This window comes from Stylophora pistillata, chromosome 11, assembly GCF_964205215.1.
Source record: "Stylophora pistillata chromosome 11, jaStyPist1.2, whole genome shotgun sequence".
Lineage (NCBI taxonomy): Eukaryota > Metazoa > Cnidaria > Anthozoa > Scleractinia > Pocilloporidae > Stylophora > Stylophora pistillata.
The window spans coordinates 19,817,471-19,843,381 of record NC_142529.1 but is presented as its reverse complement, the minus strand read 5'-3'; the positions used below and the strand labels follow the sequence as shown (position 1 = coordinate 19,843,381).

The following is a 25,911-nucleotide window of genomic DNA, read 5'->3' as shown; positions in this document are numbered from 1 at the left end:
GATCGGTGCGCAAGGCTCTCTGGGGTGATGACGTAAAATGGTTGCTCGATTCCTTTGCCCTCGGTAAAATTGGTAGCATAATGCCGCATTGCGTTGCTTTTGAGTGTAGTATTCAAGTTAAAACAGGAAAAGCGATCCCAAAGTTCGTTTCCCCAATTTTCCGAATGATGCAGCACTTCGACGAGCTTGGATTCATGCTGTTGGAAGGAAATCCTTGCCCAAAGACTCACGTCTTTGTTGGAAGCACTTCGAACAGCAGTGCTTTGAAGAGTCTTACATCTTTCCTGTTTTTAGCTTGAATACTACACTCAATAGTAAAAAAATCAAGGTATTGAATAGCCAGGAATATTTACTTCAGAATCCTTTATAGATGGGTTCAGCCATGTCTTAGAAAAAGGAAAAATATCGAATTTTTTTACTAAATAGTAATCGGACATGATTCATATTGTTCAAAATGCTTCGCACGTTAAGATGAGCTATTTTAAAGCCACGAAATTGCGGTAGATCTTCGGCGCCGTGGAAATTTCAAGTCAACATTTGGTCCTGGGTTTACGGAGATATCGCTGCACTGCAGCAGCAAACCGGCGAGTAAAAAGCTTGATGATACGAACCGAGAACTCATATGCGAGATAGCTTGTCTGTCGCTCTCTCTGGAGCTCTTCTTTTCATCGAGAACATGGAAGGGTTAAAGGAATTAAGTTATTTTCCAACAGCTAATGCTGAATAACAGCCTGTACCATTATTAAGGTGTAGAATATGAGAAAGCTTTAGCAAATCGCCATGAACCAGGTGGAAAACCAAGATAACTGCAGAGCGCATAAACATGTGTCTCAACGCCGCCATGTTTGCTCTCTCTGTATTTTGCTATCATTATTATAGTGATGCAAAAACTGGGAAGTGATTGGCCTCCAAAATGTTTTAGAAAGTCTAAAATTTAGTCGGATGCTGATGCAGTTAAGCCTTGTTGAGTCCTTTTTTGCTAATTCTGCTTGAATATCTTAATTAGGCAATAGCAGCCAGTTTTTTTACCAGAAATTTGTTGAACTCTTGTTTTCTGGTTTTGGTAAAGGACCACTAAAAATATTTTTTTAAGCCATGCTTGTGTTACTCAGATGTCTCAAAATTCTGTTTTTTCGATGATGACAAAATCTCTGTTTAAAAAAGGAGAAAAAACTGCTCATAAAATACCACAAGAAAGAGTTAATCTAGACCTCATAATCAAATTGCTTACTTGAGGCCTACTGTTTGGGTTATAACCAAATCTAGCCATTAGAATGTTTACTTTTTGTTTAATTTCGGTAACAGACCTTATGCAAAGAAAATATGTGAAAACATCTCTTGGTTTAAGTCCCTTTGATGATTGCATGTTCAACTTCATCATCAGAAAGTGGTCATTACTCAGACGGGACTCCAACCACAACTGATCCAGATAACAAGGGCTTTGGGAGGGATGAAGAAATAGCAAATGGAGTTGTGAGAGGGAGTTCTGCAGCAGTTACCAAAACACCTGAAAGGGCTGAAACAGTTGAAAGACAAGGAGAGGACAGTGCCTCTGAGGTAAAGCTCCTTAACCTCAACCTTAAACTTTACTTAACTCTCATACTTTGACAGTTGTAATTATAGTTATGGTATATTAATCTGGGACCTGAGTCAAAAAGAACTCTACATTATCAATCAAGTTTAAGTGTATCTTGGAGAGTTGGCATGTATGTATCACTCACATTTCATCGTTGATGTTGACAAGTTAAACATTGAGTCACATACACGGAAGGTCTTCCTTGGTCATCGTGAGGTCTTTAAGAGAAACTGAAGAGAGAAAGACAAATCAGGTCATCGAACTTAAAAGGGAAAAAAAGAAATGACCTACTTTGATGTTTAGTAGGAGGCCCCCCTCCCACTTACACATGTAACTACTGTCATTTTTTAAAAACAAAGGGAAATTGTATTTTACAATATTTTTTAACTTTAGCAAAAAGTGGACAACAAAGGCGAGGGACAGGAGGAGGAGGGAAGCACTTCTCAGCATCAATCCTCAATGTAAGTCTGTTCTGAAAGGAATCTTCTTGAGATAAGTAGTTGAAAAAATGAAAATAGAGACCTACATATTAAGTTTAACTTCGTTCATGGTGTTATGTAAGTTTGTAAACCTTCTCGCAAGCCCTTCACGGTTTTTTCGTAAATGGCGGATTATCGTGAGACACATTTTATTATATATCGTTTTCTGGTTATTGATATCAGTGATGCTTGATTAAAAGATATGCCGGTTTTGTCAGGTGTGAACGTAGGCGCTAAAGTCGTGGTACCTTTTTCAGCTTATTTTTCTCCTTCATTGACTTCTTCATAATGTGGCACTTCTATCACCACGAAGGGTTGACCACTTACCTATGTATTTCTCTGATACTATCTCAGTACATGCTTGATTCATAGCTTTTGTCCAAGCTTTTTTTATACTCTAGTGGTGTAGCTCGTGATCAGCCCACCTACTGTTATTTTTCTGTAGTTGTATTTTGATGTTACCCAGATTCATTTGGGTGTATTTCTCTTTCTCTTTCTTGCAAATCACAGGGCTTTTATAGCCGCTGGTACTGTTATGGCTTCCAATTCCCCTTATTCTTTTTACCTCTATTTCTGGACATTGTTTCCTCTAACTTTCACTGGTGTGTTCTTGTCCTTTGGGACTTATATCTTGATGATAAAGGCAGCCTTTTTTTCGTTTTTGTTCGTTTTTGTCCTTGATCATGATATCTGGTCTGTTGGCCGTTATCTCATGATCTGTTTGTGCTGGCATATGTTCCGAAAGAATATATCATTTTTCTCTGAAACTATGCTAGGTTCTTGCTCACATAATTCACTGTTGTTTTGAGCTCTTTACAAATGTTTAAGTGCAGGTGCGTGGCTTCCCTGTTTTGTTTCTATAGTTATACAGTTTTTGGCTGCTCGCCCTACACTACTTCAATATCGTCTATAGTTTCCTGGAATTAACAGTGATCCTGCAAACTGGGTCTGTACCATCCTCTAAGATTTCGCGTCCATAGTACTGTAGAATGTCTATCATTATTATGAACTAGCTGATTTATAGTTGACGAGCTATATGCAATAGAAACACTTTGATAAACCGATGATAATATTTTCATTATTACTATTGTTTTTATAGCTATTATTATTATTATTATTATTATTATTATTATTATCACTAGATAACTCCAATATCATAAGAAAAACAGGTTTTTTTTCTTTGGAACATGTCTAATATGTCAATATTGCTATTATTTTTTTTTACAATATTTCATTACCATAGACCCCCCAAACAACTGCAAGGCACATCCGAAGCTGGAGTTACTGTAGCGTTCCATGTTCTGGTTTCTTCAGTGTTTGAATTCTCGGACAGAAAACTTTCCATAAGAACAGGAGGAGTTGAGTTTGGAGATTTTGAATGTAGCTGTGTTGATTTGTGTGCAGTAGAGTAAGTACATATCTTTGTAGTCACCTTTCAAATAACTTTGTATGAGAGCTTACGAATCGACGACCTACTATAAAACGACGACAAAGTGTTTTCATTCAAAACAGTTTTTACGCATGCACTCCCGAATTTTTGTTCTTTGCACGCGTTATCTTCAATTGGGCAAGACTTCAAAATATCTGTTTTGAAGTCGTGTTCGACAGCATGACGACGAGAGTTCTCTTTTAGCCTTTTTTCTTGCTATGTCAGTCTTACTGTTAATCCAAAAAATTTTCAAAATATACCGACAGGAGTTTAAGACAGTTTTTGCCCCTATTTAACGTACTCAATCGTTGCCATAGTCTATGTTGTATTGCAAGGAAAAGATCTCAGATGAAACCAACAACTCAAGCGTCCAAAGCACCACCACCTTGTAAGAGAATGTTAGAGAAGGTAGTGTCTTACTTGGGAGAGAAGTAGTTTTGTTCGAACTTTGGAAGCCAGGAGTGAGGAAACTGCTTCGATCCAATTATTAAAAGCTTGAATGACCTTGAATCATTTGCAAAAGCCATGCCTTAATGTGTCATTGCATTCGATCCGAGATAGACATAAAATATTAAAAAGAGATTTTGAGAAGAAGGATTGATTCTAGCAAAACGCTACTGGAAGTTCGCCACTGAAGACCAAAATTGATGATTACTAAAGAGAGGAAACAAGAGCAAGAAAAAAAATTAGAAAAGCTCTCTGGTGAAGGGCGCAAGATGAGGCCACAGCTAAAGACACGGAGAGGAAGGTCACAGAACGCCTAGCAAAAACAAAGGAAAAATTGGGAATGATCAACTCTGAAAAGAGAGAACAAACTCTAAATGAAACAATAAAGTATTTGAGAGAGGCAACGGCGCTACAATATGAGTTGAAACAAGAAGAATTAGATTTAAGAAAGAAACAAGGGGAAAGGGATTCAGCATATTAAAACGTGAGGATTCAACAACCGCAAGAAATTCCAGGAAATTTCAGGACGAGTTGAGAAGTCAGCAACAGTAGTTCCAGATGACGTATCAAATATTCAAGAGAAAAAGAAAAAGCAACAACCCCAGGCTTTACTTGAACTTTTGAAAAAGGGACATTAAAAACGCACAGAGCTACATATTCTGAAAGCGATTTATTCGTTTTTCTTGTATTAGGAAAGTGGCAATGATTGAATAACACACTTATGAAAAGCTGCAGTGTAACAGGTAGATTTAATGTTGTTGTTGTGCGTCTGTTCAGTAATAGATCACAGATGACGTGAAAGAGTTGTAAGAACAAAAAAGCCAAGTGTGTCACTGATGTGCTTACCACATTTTGACATGTGATCTATTACTATTTTTACAGTAACAGTAGTATTTCTCGCACGTTCATCGGACAAGGACTATTGTCAATAAGGTTGTAGAAGACACAAATGACGTAGCATGTAACGCAACGCTCGGAAATCTCGTCAACTGCAAATTTCTGAGATATGGTCGGTGAAAAACTTCCGAATTTTAAGAACGATATACTAGGGGATGTACTATGGACAGCTGAAGAAGGCTAGAAGGAGAGATGGATGAAGCACTTTGAAGAGTTACCGCATAGATCAGCATCATCGGACCCGCCAGATATCCCACCAGTCAACGATGACCTACTAATCGACTGTGGTCCACCCATCAAGGCGGAAATGTATCAGGCCAGCAAACAGGTGAAGAATGGCAAGTCAGCAGGACCCGACAGTATTCCATTGAAAACGGATAAAGTAACCAGTTTGGAGCTGCTGCACCCCCTCTTCAAGAACATGTGGTAAGAAGAACAAGTCCCATGAGGCTGAAACGAGGGCTACCTCATCGAGCTGCCGAAGAAGGGTGACCTCAGCTCCTGTTCTAACTATAGAGGAATAACGCTACTTTCCATCCCAGGCAAGGTGTTCAGCAGAGTGGTACTGAATAGGATGAAAGTTGCAGTTGACCCCCAGCTACGGGACCAGTAGGCCGTCTTTCGCAGGGGCAGCTCCTGCACAGACCAGATTACAACACTTCGCATCATTCTAGAACAGGTATGCGAATGGGTTCCTCTCTCTACATCAACTTTGTCGATTACGTAAAGGCTTTGACATTCTGGACCGACAGAGCCTTTGGAAACTGCTGAGACATTAAGGGTTACTGGAGAAGATTGCCAGCATCATTAGAAACTCCTACAATGGAATGACGTCCAGGTGGTCTGTGGTCGCCAACTGATAGACGCCTTTCAAGTAAACACAGAAATGAGACAAGGATGCCTGCGGTCGCCCTTCCTATTCCTACGGACCATCGGCTGGGTGTTGAAGACATCCACAGCCAAGAGAAGAAAAAGAATACAGTGGACTCTTTGAACCCATCTTGACGACTTGGACTTAGCAGATGCCCTAGCTCTCCCATCCCATACCCAGCAAAAGATGCAAGCTAAGACCAACATTGTTGCGGACAATTCAGCCCGTCTTTGTCTGAGGGTCCACAGGGGTAAGAGCAAGGTCCTCAAAAACAACACAGCAGTCAGAAGAACTCCCATAATATTGGAGGGTGATGGATTAGAAGACGTGACAAGTTTCACCTACTTAGGTTGCATTGTTGACAAACAAGGTTGGACGGATGCCGATGAAAAAGTGAGAATTGTTAAAGTAAGAGCAGCCTTCCTTCAAATGAAGAACATTTGGGCCTCACCCAACCTGACCATCAACATCAAAATCAGGATCTTTAACACCACAGTAAAACCTGCCCTGCTGTATGAAGCTGAAAAGTGGAGAACCACAACTGCGACGCTGAAGAAGATCCAGAAATTCATCAATACCTGCCTCAGAAGAATCCTTCGGATCCGATGGTCTGAGCCAATCAGCAACATTGAACTCTGGAAACGAACCAAGCAACAATCAGCAGAAGTTGAAATCCTTCAAAGACGCTGGAGGTGGATTAGACACACCCTCCGAAAGCGAACGACCTGTATCACACGTGAAACCCTGACCTGGAACCCATAGAGAAAGAGGAAGCGAGGACGCCCAAGAAACACCTGGCGCCGTGATCTGGAGACTGAAACAAAGAGGATGAGTAATACCTGGAGGACGACTTGAGAGACTAGCCCAGGACCAGGATTCCTGGAGAGCTCCTGCAGGTGGCCTATGCTTCAGTAGGGGTCAATGGCAATGATGATGATGATGATAATGATACTTAAAGTTTTGAAGTGGATCTTATTGAGATGGTAGAAAAAGTAGAGGAAAATCTTCAGAAAAAGAAATCCGGTTCTTGGTTCGCAAAGTTGAAAGACGGTCAACCTCGTAGAAGTACTTGCCGATGCCAAAGCAGGCGGCACAAAAATTAAAAGAAGCCGGGCGATAAAAAACGATTCAGGACAACAGAGTTTACCACAACAATTTTTATTGGTATTTCATTGTGGAAGTCATTACATAATACAAATTAGAACAAACAACAAAGCAACGATCGAACATGTCAAGCGCGCGAAAAAACTTTAAAAAATTTTATCAAAACTTTGCAGAGAAACCACTTGGCTGCGCCTCGTGGTTTCACTTTAGTTTTTAACATGAAGGATTCAATTGGCAGAGTTGATTGCATGATGCTTTCTTTTTTCTTATTTTGCTTTTCTATAGCCAGCCTAACAAACGGAAAGAAAAGGATTATCTTCAACATTTTCGAGGCCAGCTCACTTTGACCCCTGACCAAGCTCTCGAGGGTACTAGTTACAGTTATGTTGTGACCACTGGAGAAAACCAGTTCTGGGAGGACTTGACCGAGTTTTTGTCAAGACGTGGAGCCACTAGCAATATTAGGAGGGCATTAAAGATTCCGAATGATCATATTCAACCGGGTGGTAAGTAATGCCCTTGGAGGTCTTTCTTCTCGATCTGTGAGAGGGTAAAGCTTAAGTGGCATCGAATCTTGCATTTGAATACTTTGTTATTCGTATCTGAAAAAGAAAAATCTCGCAAGATACCGTAAGTCGGTCAATATCAAGCAAAACCTACTAAAGCCATCAAACAAGTATCTTTAGAAGAGTGAATCGAATAGTCTAATGCGCGTTTTCATCACAAAATAGTTTTGCTATGTTGTGAGAAGTAATTTAGATATGCAAAGTGCGAACTTTGAACGAAATTCATATTTTGGGATATTTTCCTTGTTAAAAATATTTTAAAATATATTTATATTTATTTTATTTTGTGTTTACAATATTTTGCACTGGACTGGTTTTGATAGGTTGAATTGTATGGATATTTGGTTTATCTGCATCCATAGACAAATTTGCAAGATCAGTTTTAAATTGGTATGAAGCGGGGCGTAGCACAAGGTGATACGCTGAATTTATTTATTTAAAGGGTACGGAAATTCTATGTCCCACGTTTTCCCGAGAACAGTTTTCTTAATGAAAACGTGCGAAAACATAAATTATTTGGGCAATTATTTGGGCAATTATTTGGGCAATTATTTGGGCAATTATTTGGAGTGATAGAGGCAAGATGTCGAGGATGGAAGGGCTAATGAAGAGGTTACAAGGGAAGTCTGCGGGAAGAGCTTCCCCCTTCATTAGGAAAATTGTCTTACCAATCTGTCAACAAAGCGAAATCATGATACTATGATAATGCATTTGAAAAATTGCAAGCAAAACAACCTCTGTGACGGATGATTTTTAATCTCTTTATGTCGCTGAAACTGCGTTTAGCTGCACAGAATCCTTTCCAAATCAACAGTGTTCCTTACAGAAGAAAGAAAGATATGAATCTGAATTAAATTAACCCTATTTGTCCAGTTGGGAGGAAGTTCTGCGATGTAAGCAATTTAATTCCTTGGCATACAATTAACCCTTTCCCATGCTAACCACTTGCTGTGTTCCTAAACGTTTTTTTTTATGATGGAATCGCAAAAATGTGGTGTGGTATTAAAAAAGATGAAATAAAAGTGATAACGTTTTTTATGTTCCTCCCAGGCAATTTGTTTCCTTGGCTTTAGAATCTTGCCGTGTTACTAGACTTTTTGAAAATACTCGGCTTGTCGTTAAGCGAAATTACACCGAATAAATTTGGAAACAAATTCGATGCTAAGTACAGCAGCCCTTGCAGAATTTTTGAGGATCCTTGCCCAGCGTCCGGCAAGTGCAGGCTTGTTGTCTATGCCTCCAGAGTTAAGCGGAGCAAATAAGAGTATTATTGCTTCTCCAGATTTGATTAGCTCAAGTGACATATAAAATATCAGATTGGTGTAAGATGAACAAGATGACAAAGAAATGTAAGATCATGCGAATAACCAGGAAAAAGGCACCCTTAGTTGGCGAGTATAACATTGAGGGTCAACCTTTGGAATGTGTTAATGTTTATAAAGATTTAGGATTGTTTACTGCTAGTGGTCTCTCATGGAACCAGCATATAGATAGAATAACTGTTAAGGCCAATAGGGTTTTAGGGTTGGTAAAAATGACCTGTAGAGACTTAAATGATGTTGACACCATGAGAACACTTTCTTGTAGTCTTGTGAGACCCTTATTCGAATATTCATGTGAAACTTGGAACCCTTATACTAAATGTAACATTGACAAATTGGAGGCTGTTCAGCGAAGAGCTACCAGATGGAACACTAGGTCTGATGATGATTATGGTACTAGACTATCTAAATTGAAATTGTTGCTATTATCTGATAGGTGGTTCATTAGGGATGTTACGTTTTTGTTCAATGTAATTAATGGCCGTTATGATAAAGACATTTCCAATAAGCTCATATTTTGTAAGGACAGAAGCATGGCTTATAATATGAGGAAAAATGACATACAGGACCTTGTCCCAAATTTTAGTAGAACTAACGGTCTTAAATATAGTATTTTAACCGTATCGTTGGTGAATGGAATAGCTTACTTAATCACATTAGAGAATCAGATAGTATTGAAACTTTTAAAAAGAATGTCTTAAGTTTTATTAAAGATAAGGATAATTAAGGTATCTATTTTCATATTTCTATATAGTTTTGCTATACTTTAATTAGAGGGGGTATCCCTTGTATGGTGCGTCAGCGCTTTTGGTTGTCCCCTTCTCCACAATTTTTCCTTTTGTGGTTTTTATTAACCTTAGTTGTAATTTATATTATTTGTTTTGTATTCTAGTGGAGTGAATCTGTAATAAATACTGCTAGGTTGGGAGAACGCATGAAACTTTAAGTTTCATGTGGAAAGTACAGCAATCCTCGATCCGATAGCGAGTGATATGAGGATTTATCCTTTGGCACTCTTGAAGGGAAATAGCCTTTTAACGATTATCTTCTGCATCTTTGCAGTGACATGGAATCAATTTGATGGAGTGGCGTATTTTTACGACGAACAGTCCGATTTAAAACTAATGGACCAGAAAGCTGAATATTACACTATGGCGTTTCATTCTTACCTGCCAAAATGGAAAGGCTTTCTTTTGAACGAGGCAACTGATATGATGAATGCCACAGAAGCATTGACGAGACTGGATATTGTTGTGGAGTGCCTGTCAGGTGTTTGGGTACAAGAAGGTCTTAGCCAACCTAAAAAGAAGTCCACTAGTTTCAATGATCAAAAGGTTGACTTTAAGACTATTATTACTTTACATAGACCTCTTCGTCATAGTCTTACATTAATTCTGCGTAACATTGCGTATTATGCACATTGTTTATAGCCCTACCATGACCCAAATCCTGTGTTAGGTGGGCACCGCAAGTGCTTGTACTTTAGATTTTCTTTTTTTTATAGGAAATAAGCAGGCTAAAAAGCTCCGATCGCTTCATTGAATTACTTGTTCATTCAACTTAACATAGGTAGAATTGCTGTTTCTACTCGAATATGGGAACCTTCCGCTCTTTTTTCAAAATTAGCTAGATGTGTAGCTAGATAAATAACTGATAGGTAGATTTTTGTTTTTCACCCAGGTGCGCAACCGGGTATTTTGTTATCAAGCCCCTAAGTGAGGGTACTCTCAGTAGCTCTGAGCGCCTTTTTAAGTGTTTTGCGCCTCGATTTCATTGGTAGCATCGAACAAGGTAGAACTAGTTGTTACCGAGAGAAAGATTGGCTGTCCTCGTGCTTTTGAATTTGGTAATTTCCGCTCCATCCTCCAGAAAGGAACGACGGCCTTTTCGATATTTTCCTCCTCTTTTTGGAGTGAATCTGAGCTTTCTCAGTCGGTTTTTGGACAATTCTTGCATCGATAATTACTGAAATGAGATAACGTTCAAAAATTGGATGGGGAAACATCAAATACTTTTCCAAAACGGCGTCCTCCTCGGCACTTCTGTTGGCATCTTTCATTGTGAAATGTACTTTTATTTGCAGAATCGGTAAGTTTTTCTCTTTACCCAAACTTCCCATCCTCAACAATACTGAGAGTAGTGTTGAACTTATTTGCAGGTATTATTTAACCTTTTGACGCCGAAACTGGAAGCCAACATCACCATCTTGACTAAAAGTAAATTTGGGTCAATGGATCACTTGTCCGCACTGATTTCATCACTAGCTATCATTGTCGTGTTCAACAAGTACTCCATACACCTGAAGAGAGAGAAAAGGATCTCACTTTTGCGTTGTCTATCCTTTGAAGCAGAGCTGCATGGAGAACTGCATTCTGTTTGTGAAAAGTTGTTGGCCGAATTTAACATTGAACTTAGGAAGTAAGTAGCTAATTATCGTTTTGGTTAAACGTTTTGTTTCGTGGCTCCTCCAGCAAGCTTGCGCCAAGTTTTGTTTTGCCTCTAAGTTATTGTAATGTGAGTGATTAAGAGAATGTCAAATTTTTTAATTGGTCATTTTGTTATTATATTGTCATCGACCATGACATTATCTATAAAAGAGTTCCTAACAAAGATCTTATTAGGGATCGCATTAAGGGTAGAGGTACATAAGAAAAAGGAAACACTTTAACTGTGTAAATCCGTAATGTTTTCAAGTACTTCATCTGGTGAAGTCGCTCGTGTCCGCCACTGCCGTCCTTTGCATTTGAATGCTCGCTATGCTTTTACATCGCGCTAGTGTAGCCCAAGTTTGATTAGAAAGCCACACTATAGAAATTAACGACTAAAATATTCCGTCGAAATACTTCAAGAAAGAATCGCGATCCTCCCATCGCTTGGCCATAGTTAGCTCTACTAACTATGGCTTGGCTGACGAGAGATGATCATATTTCACGTACTGTTGTCTCGCCTTTGCGCCATGTGACTTAGCAAAAAATTCTAAATATTAAGTTTCTCATGTATCTCAATGTCGATCAAGTTTTTTTCTCAAAAGTGGAGTTGAATTGAACCATACTAGCGTTCTTAAATAGTGAGAAAATTTTTATAAGAAGTAAAACCTCGTGTAGATAAACTCAGCATCTATGACGACGTTGTTTCTTCAAATGAGGAGATCATGAAGGGCTGGTTCACTGCGCGCGGTAAAGATATCATGTTTTCGAAACAGAATAAATTCTGCTTCTTCATCAATATGTATAGAAGTAAGAGCCAGTGACCATAAATATTCAGAATCTGCCAACAGTTGCAAAATCTCGTAATTCATTTTATGTTTCCTAACGGACCCTTTTGATGACCCTTTTTCAAAAACTATATTAAAAAGTTACATCACGCTTTTCTTTCTCCGAAAAATCGAAAAGTTCAAAATACTACTGTGGATTAGAAATTTTTTGACGAATAGAAGGCAGCGTGTAGTGTTAAGGGGCAATTGTTCAGACTGGTCACCCGTGATTTCAGGTGTGCCTCAAGGAACAGTACTCGGCCCAATCCTATTCATTATTTATATAAATGATATTTCGGCAAACATTGCATCAACCGTGAAAATCTACGCTGATGATACCAAAATCTATCGCAAGATCATGGAGCCTGATAAGGATATACCAGCCTTACAGCTGGACTTGAACAAATTAAGCGATTGGGCTAACAAGTGGCAGTTGCGCTTTAATCCTGAAAAATGTGAAGTTATGCGTGTAACGCACAGTAGAGACAGATCCAAGCCTAGTTATTCCCTTGGTACGCAACTAAAATCTGTCGACAGCGCCAAGGACCTAGGGGTCACAATTAACTACGATCTATCTTGGGGTAAACACGTTTCCTACATAGTAAACAAGGCGAACAAAGTGTTGGGTATAATTAGGCGATCACTTAGAAACGATAATCGCTATGCGTTTTCCTGCCTCTTTAAGTCGTTAGTAAGACCTATATTCGAATACGCTGTCCCCGTCTGGAGCCCCTACCAAAAAAAGGATATCGAATCCTTGGAAAAAGTCCAAAGAAGGGCATCTCGGTTGGCATTAAAGCAAAAACGCGGAGAAATGAGCTATGAAGACCGCTGCCGCCTACTGAATTGGCAAACTTTGGAGAAACGAAGAGAGTTTTTATCTCTGATCCAGTGCTACAAGATAGTTCTGGAAATAGATAGTCTTCATTTTTCGGACTTTTTTGAACTTACTAAATGTAATCGAACTAGAGCCAATCACGATTATAAGCTCTACGTAAAAATAGCTATCGTAAATTGCTACAAATTTTCTTTTTTTGTACGGATCGTTAATATGTGGAATAATTTGCCTAAAGATATTGTACACGCAGGATCATTGACTTTATTTCGTAACAGACTAAAGATTTACATGAATATTGATTGAGATGATGGTAAACAGTTTTTAATTATCTGTATATAATGTTTTGATCTTTTTATTCGGGGAATCTTTTATATAGGGTTAACCTCTAGAATATCCCCTTTCGAGAGATACTTTTTTTTACAATTTTTATTTTCCTTTCTCTTGAATAAAGTATTGTACATTGTACATTGTACGCCTAGATGACCGTTGTGATGGGGCCATCTAGGCGCGATTCGGATTCTCAATATTTATGGTCAGTGACCTTAGTTTATCTCGAAGACACCTTTTCATACTGAAAAGAATATTAAGTGACAGCATTAAATTGTTTAAGTTTTGTTTGATATGATCTTGCGTTATATTTCATCAGAACTGCCGCGAAAGCTTTGGAAAGCCTTTATAATAAGTGGATAAAATTTACCACCAAGAAGATTGACTTAAGCTGGTTCCTGGCTGTTTTTATGTCAACGCCTGCAAGAAACGAAGACACAAACTCAAGCGATGGACAAATTCTAGGTAAATTTTTTGAAAGTTATTATTCCGTGCACAGTGAGGATATTTAGAAACTTTTCACAGCAAGTCTAGAGCAAAATAAAACAACAGCAAGAACATCAACAACAGCAAAAACAGCAAGAACAATTTAGTCATGAAATTGTTTAGGTGGGGGAGGGGGGGACTTTAAGTCCCTATGTTCATATTTGAAAATGTGAACGTAGGTACGCTATTTTAAAAGTGTTTGAGAGCTCTGCCCTGTTTACAGGACAAAATAAGAGACCTACACTCCAATTATGTTTTTGACAACAGCCTTGAGCTTCACCATTAAGGCACTGTAGAGTACACTATTTCTCTTTTTAAAGTAAAGATCCTGAGGAGAAAGACTAACATTCTTTACAGACCTTTAACAGCTTCGAGCTCGAAAAATCTTTCGTCACGGCAGAGAGGCTAAACAACTTACACAGTCTTGTGTTCACTTCCAATCGAGTGCAGTATACGGGAATTCTTAATTCGGTCCGCTTAAGTATTATATGAAAAACGAGTCCGAGTGTTTTATCAGAGGTTTCGAACACTGAGAAACGGATGAAAGCACGAGACTGCAGGCTGAGTGCTTTTATTGTTTCGAGGTGTTTGGAACCTCGATGAAACACGAAGCAATCGCTTTTTACAGGACTTCCCGATGTACAATTATAAATACAATGCAACAAAGCGGCTGAATTGTGTACCTTAATAAATGGGAAAAGCCAGTGCATTCTTTCGCGTTTTTCTCGAGTTTCTGCCATTATACTTTTTCGATTAGACAATATCTTCTTGAATCATCTTTCTCTTGTGGAAAAGGGCACTCATAGATATGTGGGATGCAGTAGATTTTCTGTTTTGCATGTGAGACAAATATTCTGCAACACTACTTTCTAGCATCTTTATACAACCTCTAGTTCTTTTCAATGCTATAAAAAATTGTGCCATATTAATAGCCACCTGCAGTTTTGTAGAAAGGCTGGTGTATTGTTTAAATTTTTTTCCTCATGGCATGACGTATGTCAATCATACTGTGAGGTTTTCGTTTGGAAGGAAAATTTTGTTAGACAATTAATTTAAACATTAAAACTTGGCTTAAACATGTCATCCCCTTGCCTCCCCTGCCACAATGGGCGACAAAATGGTTGACCCGTGGACCCTATTCCTTCAATTTAATCTCTTTTGCGCTCCTAAGTTGAACTTTTTGCCCCCTCCCCTAAAAAAAAAAAAAACAACAACAACAAAAAAAACAAAACACAATGTTGTATCTGTTTCCGTGAACTTTTAGGGTCTCTTAGCCAACATTGAATGAGGGAGGGGTCTGTTAATGATTTGGAGTATGATAGGCTTGTCAGCTCAATTGGTAGAGCGCTGCACTAGTATCGCAGAGGTCAGTGGTTCGAATCCCGTACAGGCCTGAATTTTTTTCAGGTCTGATTTTCACTATTGCTTAAATAGTGCTTTACTGCGAAGGATCGTGCACATACGTAGAAAGAGGACTGTTATTCCTCACTTTAATAGCACTCTTCAATCATGATGTGTCGACAGATTTATGCTGGTTTTTAGGTTTTCCTCTGTCCCCAACATCATGCTATTGTGTTGTGTCCAAATATCTGAGGGGTGGTACAAAGGCGGAGATTTTTTTCCTTATTTCATGGAGTTATCGACATAATTCAAAATGGCGTCTGTCGTCGGCTCGTATTTTAGAATGATCTGGTTAGTTTTCCCTTCTTTTCGCTCCATCCTTGATCAAAATGCACCCGTGTAGACCTTACAACCGAATAGGAAAGGTGCGTTGAAATACTCAATTGGAAAGAAAAGGGCTTCAAAGTCGTAAAACAACAATGACAACAGTCCCGACGATCCATATGAATTTATGCTGGACCGTACGCTAAATCATCAAGGTGGTTTTTCCTCATTTTTGCTCCATTTTTGATCAAAAGACGCTCTGATAGACCACGCAAACGAAGAAGAAACGTGCAGAAGAATATTCAAATGGACGGAAACGGGCTTCAAAGTCTTGAAATCAACGATGACAACAGTCCGGCGACGGCAGATATGGAAATATTACGGAAATATTTTGTCGCGCCGCGTGAGCGATTTTATTTCTTCTCTTCAAGTTAATTTTCGCGTATCTATTTGGCTGCCATATGGCCACATGTCAGACAAATTTTGTAGCTGATTTACCCTGTTTTGAGGTTTTAAAGTAAGAATTTCATTTGATTCGAATTTTAAGCGATTGTATTCATTCTTTGAGCTGAATTTTTTTTTTTTGGCTACATTTTACACCTTTTTACCATGTTGTGAGGTTTTAAAGATTACTTTTGATTTGACCTTTCCTTTTGTCATGCGATCACCTTGTAAGCAATTTCGGTCCGAGGGCGTGAATCCTATTAGTCGCAGTTTTACTGGCCAGGGTACAGGTTGCATTGGGTATCATTTTCCGACATATCTGTCACTGTTTGGCCGTCAATTTATCTGGATAACTGTCGTCTTGAAACCTCATCTTGTGTGTGTTGATTTACTTTCAAATTACTTTTAGCTCGAATTTTTAGTGCTCTGGCTAAAACTTTCAAAGTTTATGATCAACTGGTTATCTAAGGAACGTCACGCGTTATTGGAAGAAGATGGCAAAGGTATAAAGTTCTCACCACTATTTAATAATTAAGACATGAGGTAGCTCCGAGAGGCATTTGATAAGCACTTCTGCTGGCTTGAGTTCATTTACATTTTGCTACGTGTCAGCAGTTGACGCATGATGGTGGAAAAGATCGGAACGAGCCGTTTTCGCCCGCTAAAAGCTGCAGTTGAGGAGCAGTGTCTGGCTGAGGAAGCCGTTGCGAAATCCAAAAAGTATAAGAACTAAAGGGAATGTTTCGGGAATGGCAGATAGATAGATAAATAGATAAATAGATAGATAGATAGATAACTTTATTTATACACAGTAAAATCCTTCAGCAAAATCTAAGAGTAAAAAAAAAACTAGTTCTGCATAGTTAAACTAACTATTGATTATTACGATATTATAGAAATGAAAAAAAGGCTGATAGTTTGAAAGAAACTGTTTGGGGCTGCGTCGGTGGGAGTAACGAAATAATTTGGATATATCAACAAAGTTGAAATGGTAAATTGGCCACCGTAACGATTACAAAAGCTGACGTTTCGAGCGTTAGCCCTTCGTCGGAGCGACGAAGGGCTAACGCTCGAAAACGTCAGCTTTTGTAAAACGTCAGCTTTTGAAAACGTCAGCTTTTGCGTCAAATTATAGAAATGAAAGCCTATTATACCATTAACGCTGCTTTTCTAGGATGCCGTTACTCGTTCAAAAGCTCTTATGTTCGTACCGTAGTACTGTGTTTATTTATCTCAAACGAACGTCGAAAACTCGAGCTCATACATTGGCCGCACGGCCTCGGTCAATGAAAGTGAAAGTAAGTAAGTAAGGTTTTCTGAAAATGACAAACAAAGAAGGCATCAAACTCCAAATACCTGCCTGAACGACAAAAAGAAACAAATATTAACTCACCGAAACGTTCGCTTAAGCCAACGTAAGACACAATAACGCCCTTTTTAAAACTCTCTTCAATGGATAAAAAACTAAACAAACGTCCGCAAACCCGAGCACATGGCGATTCCAGCCAAAAGTCATGTGACCGGCAAAACCTCGGACTCCCAAGGGAGTCGGGAGGGACTTCTTAAGTGAAATGTCGTTTCTCGTTCAAAAGCTCTTACGTGAAATTTCACTTTCTCTGGGAAAGACTGTTCATTTGAAAACATAGTACCCCTGTAGGTAAAAATTCTCTTAAAATTGTAGGTGTTGGGTTGTGGAACGTCGGTACATTGTAATATCATTTCGGGAGATCAATCGAGATTGTAGATATTCAATCCGTATAAAGTTTTGTGCTTCACAATAGAAAGGGCTACTAGGCTTAGATGACTAAGTTTTAGCCAGCCGAGAGCCTGGAACAGCTTGTCAATATAGTCTTCGTTGCTTGCATACAACGAAATACGGGCTGCGCGGTTTTGTTTCTGTAGTTTTTTTTACATAGGCCAAAACTACAGTTGCCCCAAACAGCGCTGAAATAATCAAAATTTGGCTGGACTATGCTGTTATACAAATCAGTTCGAACATATAAAGGAACAAAATGCCTTATTCGTATTATTGCATCTAAGGCAGAGGCAATCCTTTTTACAAACACTCTGTCTATCACAATTCCAGGTTAAGTTTTGAACAATATGTACCCCCAGCGATTTCGTGGAGAGGAAACTGCATCACTGGATGATCACTCATCGTGAAATATGGAATTTTAGAGATAGTTGATAGCCTCTTCCTCGATGTAATTAACATAAATTCGGTTTTTGTTAAGTTAGGGGTGAGATTTTTTAGCAGCTATAACCATAGGTAGATCGTATTTAAATAGTAATTAAGATAATTATCATAAGCTTTAAGTTTGCAGTTAAACTAGTGTCGTCAGCAACATACATTCTAGGTTTTAGGAAAAGCAAGCAGTTTGGCAGGTCGTTATTTCAGGATGAAAACAGCAAAGGTCACAGAATATTGCCCTGAGGGACACCACATTTCACTTATTTGGAACTGGACAGTGAACTGTTTATTTGGCAAATTTGGGTACGATTGCTTAAATACGAAGTAAACGAGTTGTGACAGGATCCGCGTAAAAAATAGTAATGTAATTCGCCAATAAATATCTCGCGATCAATGTTCAGGAGAATTTAAAGAACGAAAGCAGATTGGTAAAGAAATAGCGAAATAGTTCACAAGGCGACTTCGTGACAAAAAGAACGGTCAAATCAAATGAAATCTGTAAAACCTCAAAATATGGTCACATATAATATAGCCAAGACGAAAAGCGAAATCAACAATATAAGAATTAAATCGCTCAGAAAGCTCAAATCAAATGAAATCTTTCCCGTTTTAAAACTCAAAACATGGTAAACCAGTTGCCAAGTTTGTGCAACATAAAGCCATATGGCAGCCAAATAGATACGCGAAAATCAACTTGAAGACAAGAAATGATAACATATCTTCGCATCTATCGCTGAGACTTATGTCGTTTCTAATACTTTAAAGCCCATTTCTTTCCAGTTGAGTATTCTTCTGTACGTTTTCCCTTCTTTTGAGTCTACAAAGGCGTTTTTTGTTCAAGAATGATGCAGAAAGAAGAAAAACCGCTTTGATGAGGTTAGAGTATGATCCGACAAGGGGACTGTTGTCATGGTCGATTTCGTTCGCCCTCTTCGTTCGTAAGGTCTACCCAGCTGCATTTCGATCAAGGGTGGAGCGTAAAAAACAAAACAAAACAAAAGAAACATCCAGATTATTCTAGCCCACGGCCTACGACACTAGCGACTAAATACAGGAATGGCTCCGACCTTGTAACTGATAGTGCCTACGCCGGAAGACATTTTGGTAATTCCATTTACTCAAGCAAACAATTTGGCCTTTGTATCACCCCCCAGATATTTGAAGAAGACATTAGCATGGTATTGAGGACTGAGGAAAGCGAACAATTTTTATCCCCATTATTCTTCTTCTTCGTTAGGAACACCTGAGACTACCAAAGCAACTCCTACAGAGTTGGTAAGCACAGGATTTACTTCCGGAGAGAGACCTCCAGTGTAAGTTGAGATAAAAGAAAAAAAAAGAAAAGGAAGTAAACAACAACCAATCATAACCTTTCAATTTGACAATGCTCGTAAATGACCCGTTGTGGGTCTAGCTTTCTCTTTTACATGAAAAATATTATGAGGGACGAACATAGGAAATTGGCGGCGAAGTTATCACGCGCATACTTGAGCAGTCCCTATGGCTGTAACAGATGACCAAGCAACTTTTTTGTCCATCACCTTTCACTTAATTCTTAATTCTTGCTGTTTTTTCTTTTTGTTTATTAAAAAGTCTTTGGTGAAAACGGAGTTATATTTCCTTAGCTACTATGATTTTCTCATAGACACATGCGCCTTTAACTGATTTTTTTGCAGACCTCATCCTCGTTCAATCGTTCAACTAGTCTCGCCAGATGCTGGCCTTACTGTGGTATTCCATGTTCTTCTAGCATCAAATTTTAAAATGACTGACGAGAGACTCTTTATACGAGCAAACGGGGCTGCTTTGGGCGACTTTCAGGAGAACTGTGTCGATATGGTTCAAGTTGAGTAAGTAATATGTTTCGAAAGGTATTTTCATCTCAAAATGTCATCTTGTGAGTGCCATTGTTATTTTGTTGGGCGTACCTGAGTACTGTTGTGGTGAGCCAAGTCTGATCATTGTCCCATGGGTTGGTTCGACAACATTCAGCTTTTCTCTTCAGGTTTTTAGCTCTTTGCCTCAGTAAGGTTTCGAACGGCTAATGTTATTCGCACGAAAGCCTTCAATTATTATTATTTTTTTGCCACACTGGCTGGCTGTGAATAGTTTTAGAGAAAAATTTGAGCAAACAGGTTGCAACTTAAGCGCTAACTCTTCTTGTGAGTCTAAAACAAGGAGATTTCACAAATAAACAACAAACGTACATGTCTGATAACCCATCAATGCTCCAGAAGAGAATCGTGTATTGCGTTCATGATGTGGTTCCCATGAGAGAAAGATCATCAGCCTTCCAGACTATTGTGAGGGGTATCCCTCCTAAAAGTCAACGCACACCTACCGGGAGGGAACCTTAACACCGATTATCCGCTGTACAGCAGAGGGTTTTGGGAATCAGGCACCCGAATATCAGAAACGAAGAGACGACTCATCAGTCAGGCTTTCAAAAGCAGCGACTGATTACTTCAATTGTTTGGGGCGAGGTCACGACTATGCAATGATTGCATTTCAAGATCGAATAAACCCTCGACGTGATAAAAACGTAAAGCTGTTGATTCAGGAATTACTAGACATAAAAAAAGATCTCGATAAAATTATGAAATGACCTCGACTCAGTGAATTGTTCTTTTCCTTTCTATGCAGAACCGATAGGAGCAAAGACAACGACAAGCTTACGCTTTTTCGTGGGAAATTCATTTTAGATCTTGATCGAGCTCGCAAAGACATTTTCTACAAATACTTGGTGGTCAAAAAGGGAGTACTTCATTGGGAAGAATTACCTGAAGCTCCTTCTTCGTTCCTCTCCGAGGGCATTTTTAACAGGGCTATACGGATCCCTGAAAATGGTATTAAAGCGGGTGGTAAGTAGACATTTAGCTCGTCCTTATTACTAAGTAGAAAAACAAACTTTCATACTTTTACGAAGAAGTCAATCATGGTCCTTGAATTATGAAATCGCGGTGTGAATTTCTTTCGCTCGCTTATAGTCTCCGCTATTACTTAATAAACATTTGTCTCGGATCATTTTTTGTTGTTGTCTTTTTGGCTGTTTGGTCTTCTCATCCGTGTTTTCAAATTTTTGCTCAATTATATTCTCGTGTTGTTTATTTCGTATTCATTGCCGTAAAAAGTCCTATAAAATCGTCGTTGGGGGTTAGAAGAATTCTAGAGAGTCCTGATGACCGACTCCATAACTCTAGAATTTTCACCACCTCTCGAGTGTTAAGATGAGGGGTTGTAAACACGGTAAAAGTCTCTTATTTGCTCATATAAGATACTCCTCTTCAATGATAAGAGAAACGAATGGAAATGTTGTTTATTTATGTTTTGACTGACATAAATAAACCCGTTTTCAAAATCGCTCCAATTTATATCTATACATGAATATATATACTTGTTGAGTTATTTTTGATTAAAAAAAAGTTACTCAAGTTAGCGTATCGAGTGGTAGGTTGCTCGCTCCAATCAGGTCACCGCATTTGGGTATGTATGTTGCACCAATCAGATCGCCGCATTAGGGTTTGTATCTCGCACAAATCAGATCGCTGCTTTTGGCTATGTATCTCGCACTAATCAGATCGTCACAATAGGGCATGTATATCGCACCAATTAAATCACAGCATTGGGGCATGTTTGCACCAATGAGAGTGTCAGAGTAAGGTCCCTCGTGTTAATCATATCATGAAACTAGGGTATAGCTAAATGTTGCTATGCAATCAACCCAACATTGAAACAGACTAAGAACGACATCAGCAAAGAATTGTGAGCAGATTTATCTTGCGAAGTAATTTATTTCCTCCGTGTGGACCTAGTCGCTATGATCTGTGTCGAAGAATTCAGATATTGACGAATAAGAGTCACATTGATTAACCCAATTGTTAACTGCAATTATCTCTCGTTTTTACTCTCTGAGTTACTTTTTGTGAAGGATTATTACATAAAAATTTGTTTTGAGTCCGCGTTGCAACCTTTTTAAAAATAAATGTTGTCCCACAAAATTTTTTCGAAATCAGTTTTAGCGGAAAAACCAAAGTGATTTGAGAGCGAGGAAGAGGAAAGAATTAATGTTATTATCCCCAAAAAGTCGTGACCGAAGTCAGCGGCTAGAAATACCGTTAGTGACTTTACGATCTAGACATTTTATACGACGACAACGTGAGTAGACATCACTGCGCATGCGTAGCGACTAAGTTCATGGCGTCTTGATCCGTCGACACCACCAAAATTCATCTTGAAAAGGTGAGAACTACTTGCGACCCAAAATTTGCTCTAATTAAGAATTCTTAAGTATAAAATCAATGTAACAATCGACATTCCCTAGGTAAATTAAAACTTTTAGAACTACAAAACCTAAGGTGGTGTTGTTGTTGTTCGTTTACCAACGAGTGTTTGGTAAGAGAAATGTTTCTTCTAGAACCCTGGCAACACAAGCATGGGTCCAGGCAAAGAGGTCAATATTAAGATCCTATGAGTGAGTCTCGCAACTCTCTACAGCATACAAAATTCTGCGTAAATCAAAATCAGTTCGAGACCACTACAACCACCTTGATAAAGAACACAAAAAGAAAATTGGAGGAAAAAAGTAATGGAATAAGTCTTGAGGAAAATGATTTTCATAGCTCCATGGAAGATATCATAGAAAGATTTCGGAGCAATGAGGAGGAAGATAAACTTCTAGCCGACGAAAAGAAGGTAAAAGTGTGATGCAGAAACTGCTTAAGCAGAAGAAATGAGATCAAAGGCTTGAAACGGCTGGCGAGATTTATAAAACAGGCAAAGAAAGAAAGTGGGATGCAAGGGAAGTAGACAAATAAAGAAAAAGCAAGTGCAAGCGTAACTGTGACATTCTCAAAGAAAAGGCTGAGTTGAATGCTAAGCTAAAAAGCGAAGAATTAGAAGGTAGAAATACTGAGCTAGAAATAAAGAAAATGTATCAAGATATGTTATCAGGTAGCCTCAAACAGCAACAAAAGTAACATGATCAGGTGATGCTACAAATGCAAGCAAAAACTGCAGCACTATTTGCAACTATCCAAAGTTAAGCAAGGCAAGAAGAATAAGAATGACTGTCAGATACCGTCGGATCCAGGACTGATGTAGTTGTTAGTTGTTCTTTCTAAAGTTTGAGAAATTATGAACACTACAGTAAGATCCAGTTATTGTTTGTTGTTTTAATATACAGGTTGTATGCAACAGTTTTTGCCGCTCAGAATTACATGTTTGATCGATATTCAACTAAAAGACATTACAAACAGCTGTTCTAACCCGGGATTGTGGTATGATATCTTAGTTACACTCATCAGTAAATTCTTGGTGGTAAACATATGAATATAGAACGATTACAGTATTTTTCATGAAACTGTGAAAGAAAATTACCCAATGGTTAAACGCAGAGTCCAGAAAATTCAGGTTTTTTTTTTCGGGGGTAATGGCACAGTTCAGTTTTCAGTTCAGTCAAACTTTACTGAAAGTAATCTGCAGAGAGGGTGGCTATACATCAAAATATTGGGACGTTGATGATCCATATAAACAACAACGAGCATTATGCAACAAACAATGTACAGAAAATGTACATTTTGCAATTGCACTGAGCTGTTTCTTAAAAGTTTTTTCTAAAGTCAAGGAATTTGTAATAGTTTATTGTCTCACCAAAAATCCATTCCTCAGATATCCTGACACTACTTATAGCTTTGTTCCACTGTTTTTGATCTAGAGGTATTTTGGCATTTTGAACTGAAGGAGCTAGCAACTGTGAGCGAAGGGGGTAAGCAGGGTGTCAATAAATACGCATTTCATGGTAACTGTAGAAATTCTAGCGCGCTCATTGATTGATTGATCAATTACGAATTATGAGGAGATCACCATTAATATCACAGACTGATTTGGCCCAGTGTCTTAGGAGATCCAGAGATTAGTGTCGTCAACATAGCTTTCAGATAAACAATGTCGGAACGCAGATGAAAGATCGTTCACGTAGATAATAAATATGATAGGCTCTAGGATACGGCCTTGTGGGATGCCACCTTCTACGGGTAGTGGCTCTGCCAGTTCCTCATTTATACGGACGACTTGATGTCTTTCACACAAGTAACTCTTAAACTAAGTGATGCCACAGGGTGAAATGCTAATATCCTGCAATTTATTCAGTAGAATTGCATGGTTCCTGCAGTCAAGGGCCTCCTCTTATTCAATAATACAAACGCAGTTACTTTAATTTTTTTTATGCCGCTCAGGATGGCTTCAGTAGTGCGTACTAACTGTTGAGTGGAGTTTACTGTCTCTACGCTGCGTTGTAGATAATCTGTAATTCGAAACTAGATAAGGCATGAGCTGACTGAGAGCAATTCTCTCACATATCTTTGTGCACACATGTATCAGGAATGACTTGTACTATACTGCCTGGACTTTGAGCCATAAGAGGTAAAGGCCAGATTCAGTAATAAATGACAGATCGCCGAGTCTTTCAACCTTGAGCTCATTTTTCACATAGGCACACACGCCGCCTCCAACTTTGTTGGGGCGATCAAGACGAAAAATGGTATAACCAGAGATTTCGATCTCAATGTTAGAGATAGAACTGTCTAACCAAGTCTCGCTAATTGCAAAGATGTCAAACTCATTCACTATAATTACGTCTTGATGAGGGTGAAGTGGTCCCTTTTCTTGTTATAGCGAGCATTTAAATGAGCTATTGTGATGTCGTCTTCATGGCGCATTGGAGTTTTCCCTTTTAAATCACTCATTAGTGTTGGTCCTGGTCATTCTGAGATTTAGTTTAACATCACCGGACAACCGAACGCGGTTGATGGCAAAAGACGCGATGGTGTCTGAATAATTAAGGTTTGAGTTTGGAGAATCCTTTAAAAGTGAAATTCGCAGATCCGTGAATTATGGTCCTGTCTCCAAGAACAGTCAATATAGGCTTCTGTAGCTTCTGGAGTCGGAAATCGTGCTTTCAGCACTGTACAGCTGTACAATTTCAAAGTCACATGATGTTACCGATGGTAGAACGAACCCTCCGCCGCCGCCATCATGTTCTGCTTATAATGATAATGATAATGATAATGATAATGATAATGATAATTTTCATTCAAACCTTCTGCAGAGAATGCTGAATTACAGGTTGATGAATTATATTAACAAGAAATATGGGAAAAAAGGGGAAAAACTGTACAAAATGCATTAAGCTACATACAAGTAAAAACAGCATCTACAAATGCTAAAATGATATTAATGTTTATTATAGAAAAACGAGTATAATTAAGTTGGCAGGTACTTGACTGTCACAAAGTTCTTAAAACGATCGGTGAACTTTTTGGAGTGATACTGAGTACGATTTGTTCTTAAATTATAGCGGTCTGAAGATTTACGAATATCGGCATACATTACAGTATAAAGGGGGTTGTTATTATGAATACAACTTATAAATGATTCCCAGGCAGCACCACGACGTGCATCAAGGGTTTCAATACCGGCTAGCATCAGGGTATCTGAGTACGAATGACCTGGCCAAATAATGCCGAGAGAACGCCTCTGCACTGACTCTAGGGTCTTAGATAAGTGGGACGGTAAATTGGCAAATACAGCAGAGGCATACTCAAGTATGGAACGTATTAGGCAGCAATAGATGTAGACGATATCTCCCGCTGGTACAGAACTTCTCCTGAGCTGCCTTAAAGCAAACAACCGCATGTTAGCCTTCCTCAGCAGGTAATTAACATGCGTCCCCCAGGAAAGGTCATTGAACAATTTGACGCCCAGTAGCTTGAACGACGAGACCTCTTCTATAACAGCGCCCCCCGATACGACCGAGGGCGCCTTGTAACTATTATACTGAAGGAAGCTACCGGTCATGTACTTACATTTAGTAAGATTAAGGCGCAAGTTATTGGTGTTAGCAAAATTTTGGATGTCATTCACAAGGAAGTTAAGCACAGAGGGAGAATTTCTTGGCAGAATTTCCATGATAGTTAAGTCATCAACAAAATCCATCACCTCATTATTGACCATACAAAG

At 38.8% G+C, this 25,911-nt stretch overlaps 1 protein-coding gene and 1 pseudogene across 1 annotated transcript in view; both read left to right on the top strand.

The window, feature by feature from the left end:
• LOC111339480 (E3 ubiquitin-protein ligase rnf213-alpha) overlaps nucleotides 1-25,911 on the top strand; it is a 138,050-nt gene that overhangs the window by 24,785 nt on the left and 87,354 nt on the right. The window contains exons 17-26 of the mRNA XM_088738394.1: nucleotides 1,385-1,557; nucleotides 1,970-2,037; nucleotides 3,299-3,463; nucleotides 7,089-7,309; nucleotides 9,754-10,025; nucleotides 10,850-11,109; nucleotides 13,429-13,574; nucleotides 19,133-19,208; nucleotides 19,572-19,745; nucleotides 20,539-20,756. Coding sequence (XP_088594520.1) covers nucleotides 1,385-1,557; nucleotides 1,970-2,037; nucleotides 3,299-3,463; nucleotides 7,089-7,309; nucleotides 9,754-10,025; nucleotides 10,850-11,109; nucleotides 13,429-13,574; nucleotides 19,133-19,208; nucleotides 19,572-19,745; nucleotides 20,539-20,756 — 1,773 coding nt within the window. The remainder of the gene's footprint in view (nucleotides 1-1,384; nucleotides 1,558-1,969; nucleotides 2,038-3,298; nucleotides 3,464-7,088; nucleotides 7,310-9,753; nucleotides 10,026-10,849; nucleotides 11,110-13,428; nucleotides 13,575-19,132; nucleotides 19,209-19,571; nucleotides 19,746-20,538; nucleotides 20,757-25,911) is intronic.
• LOC148720503 (uncharacterized) lies at nucleotides 5,878-6,505 on the top strand (annotated as a pseudogene).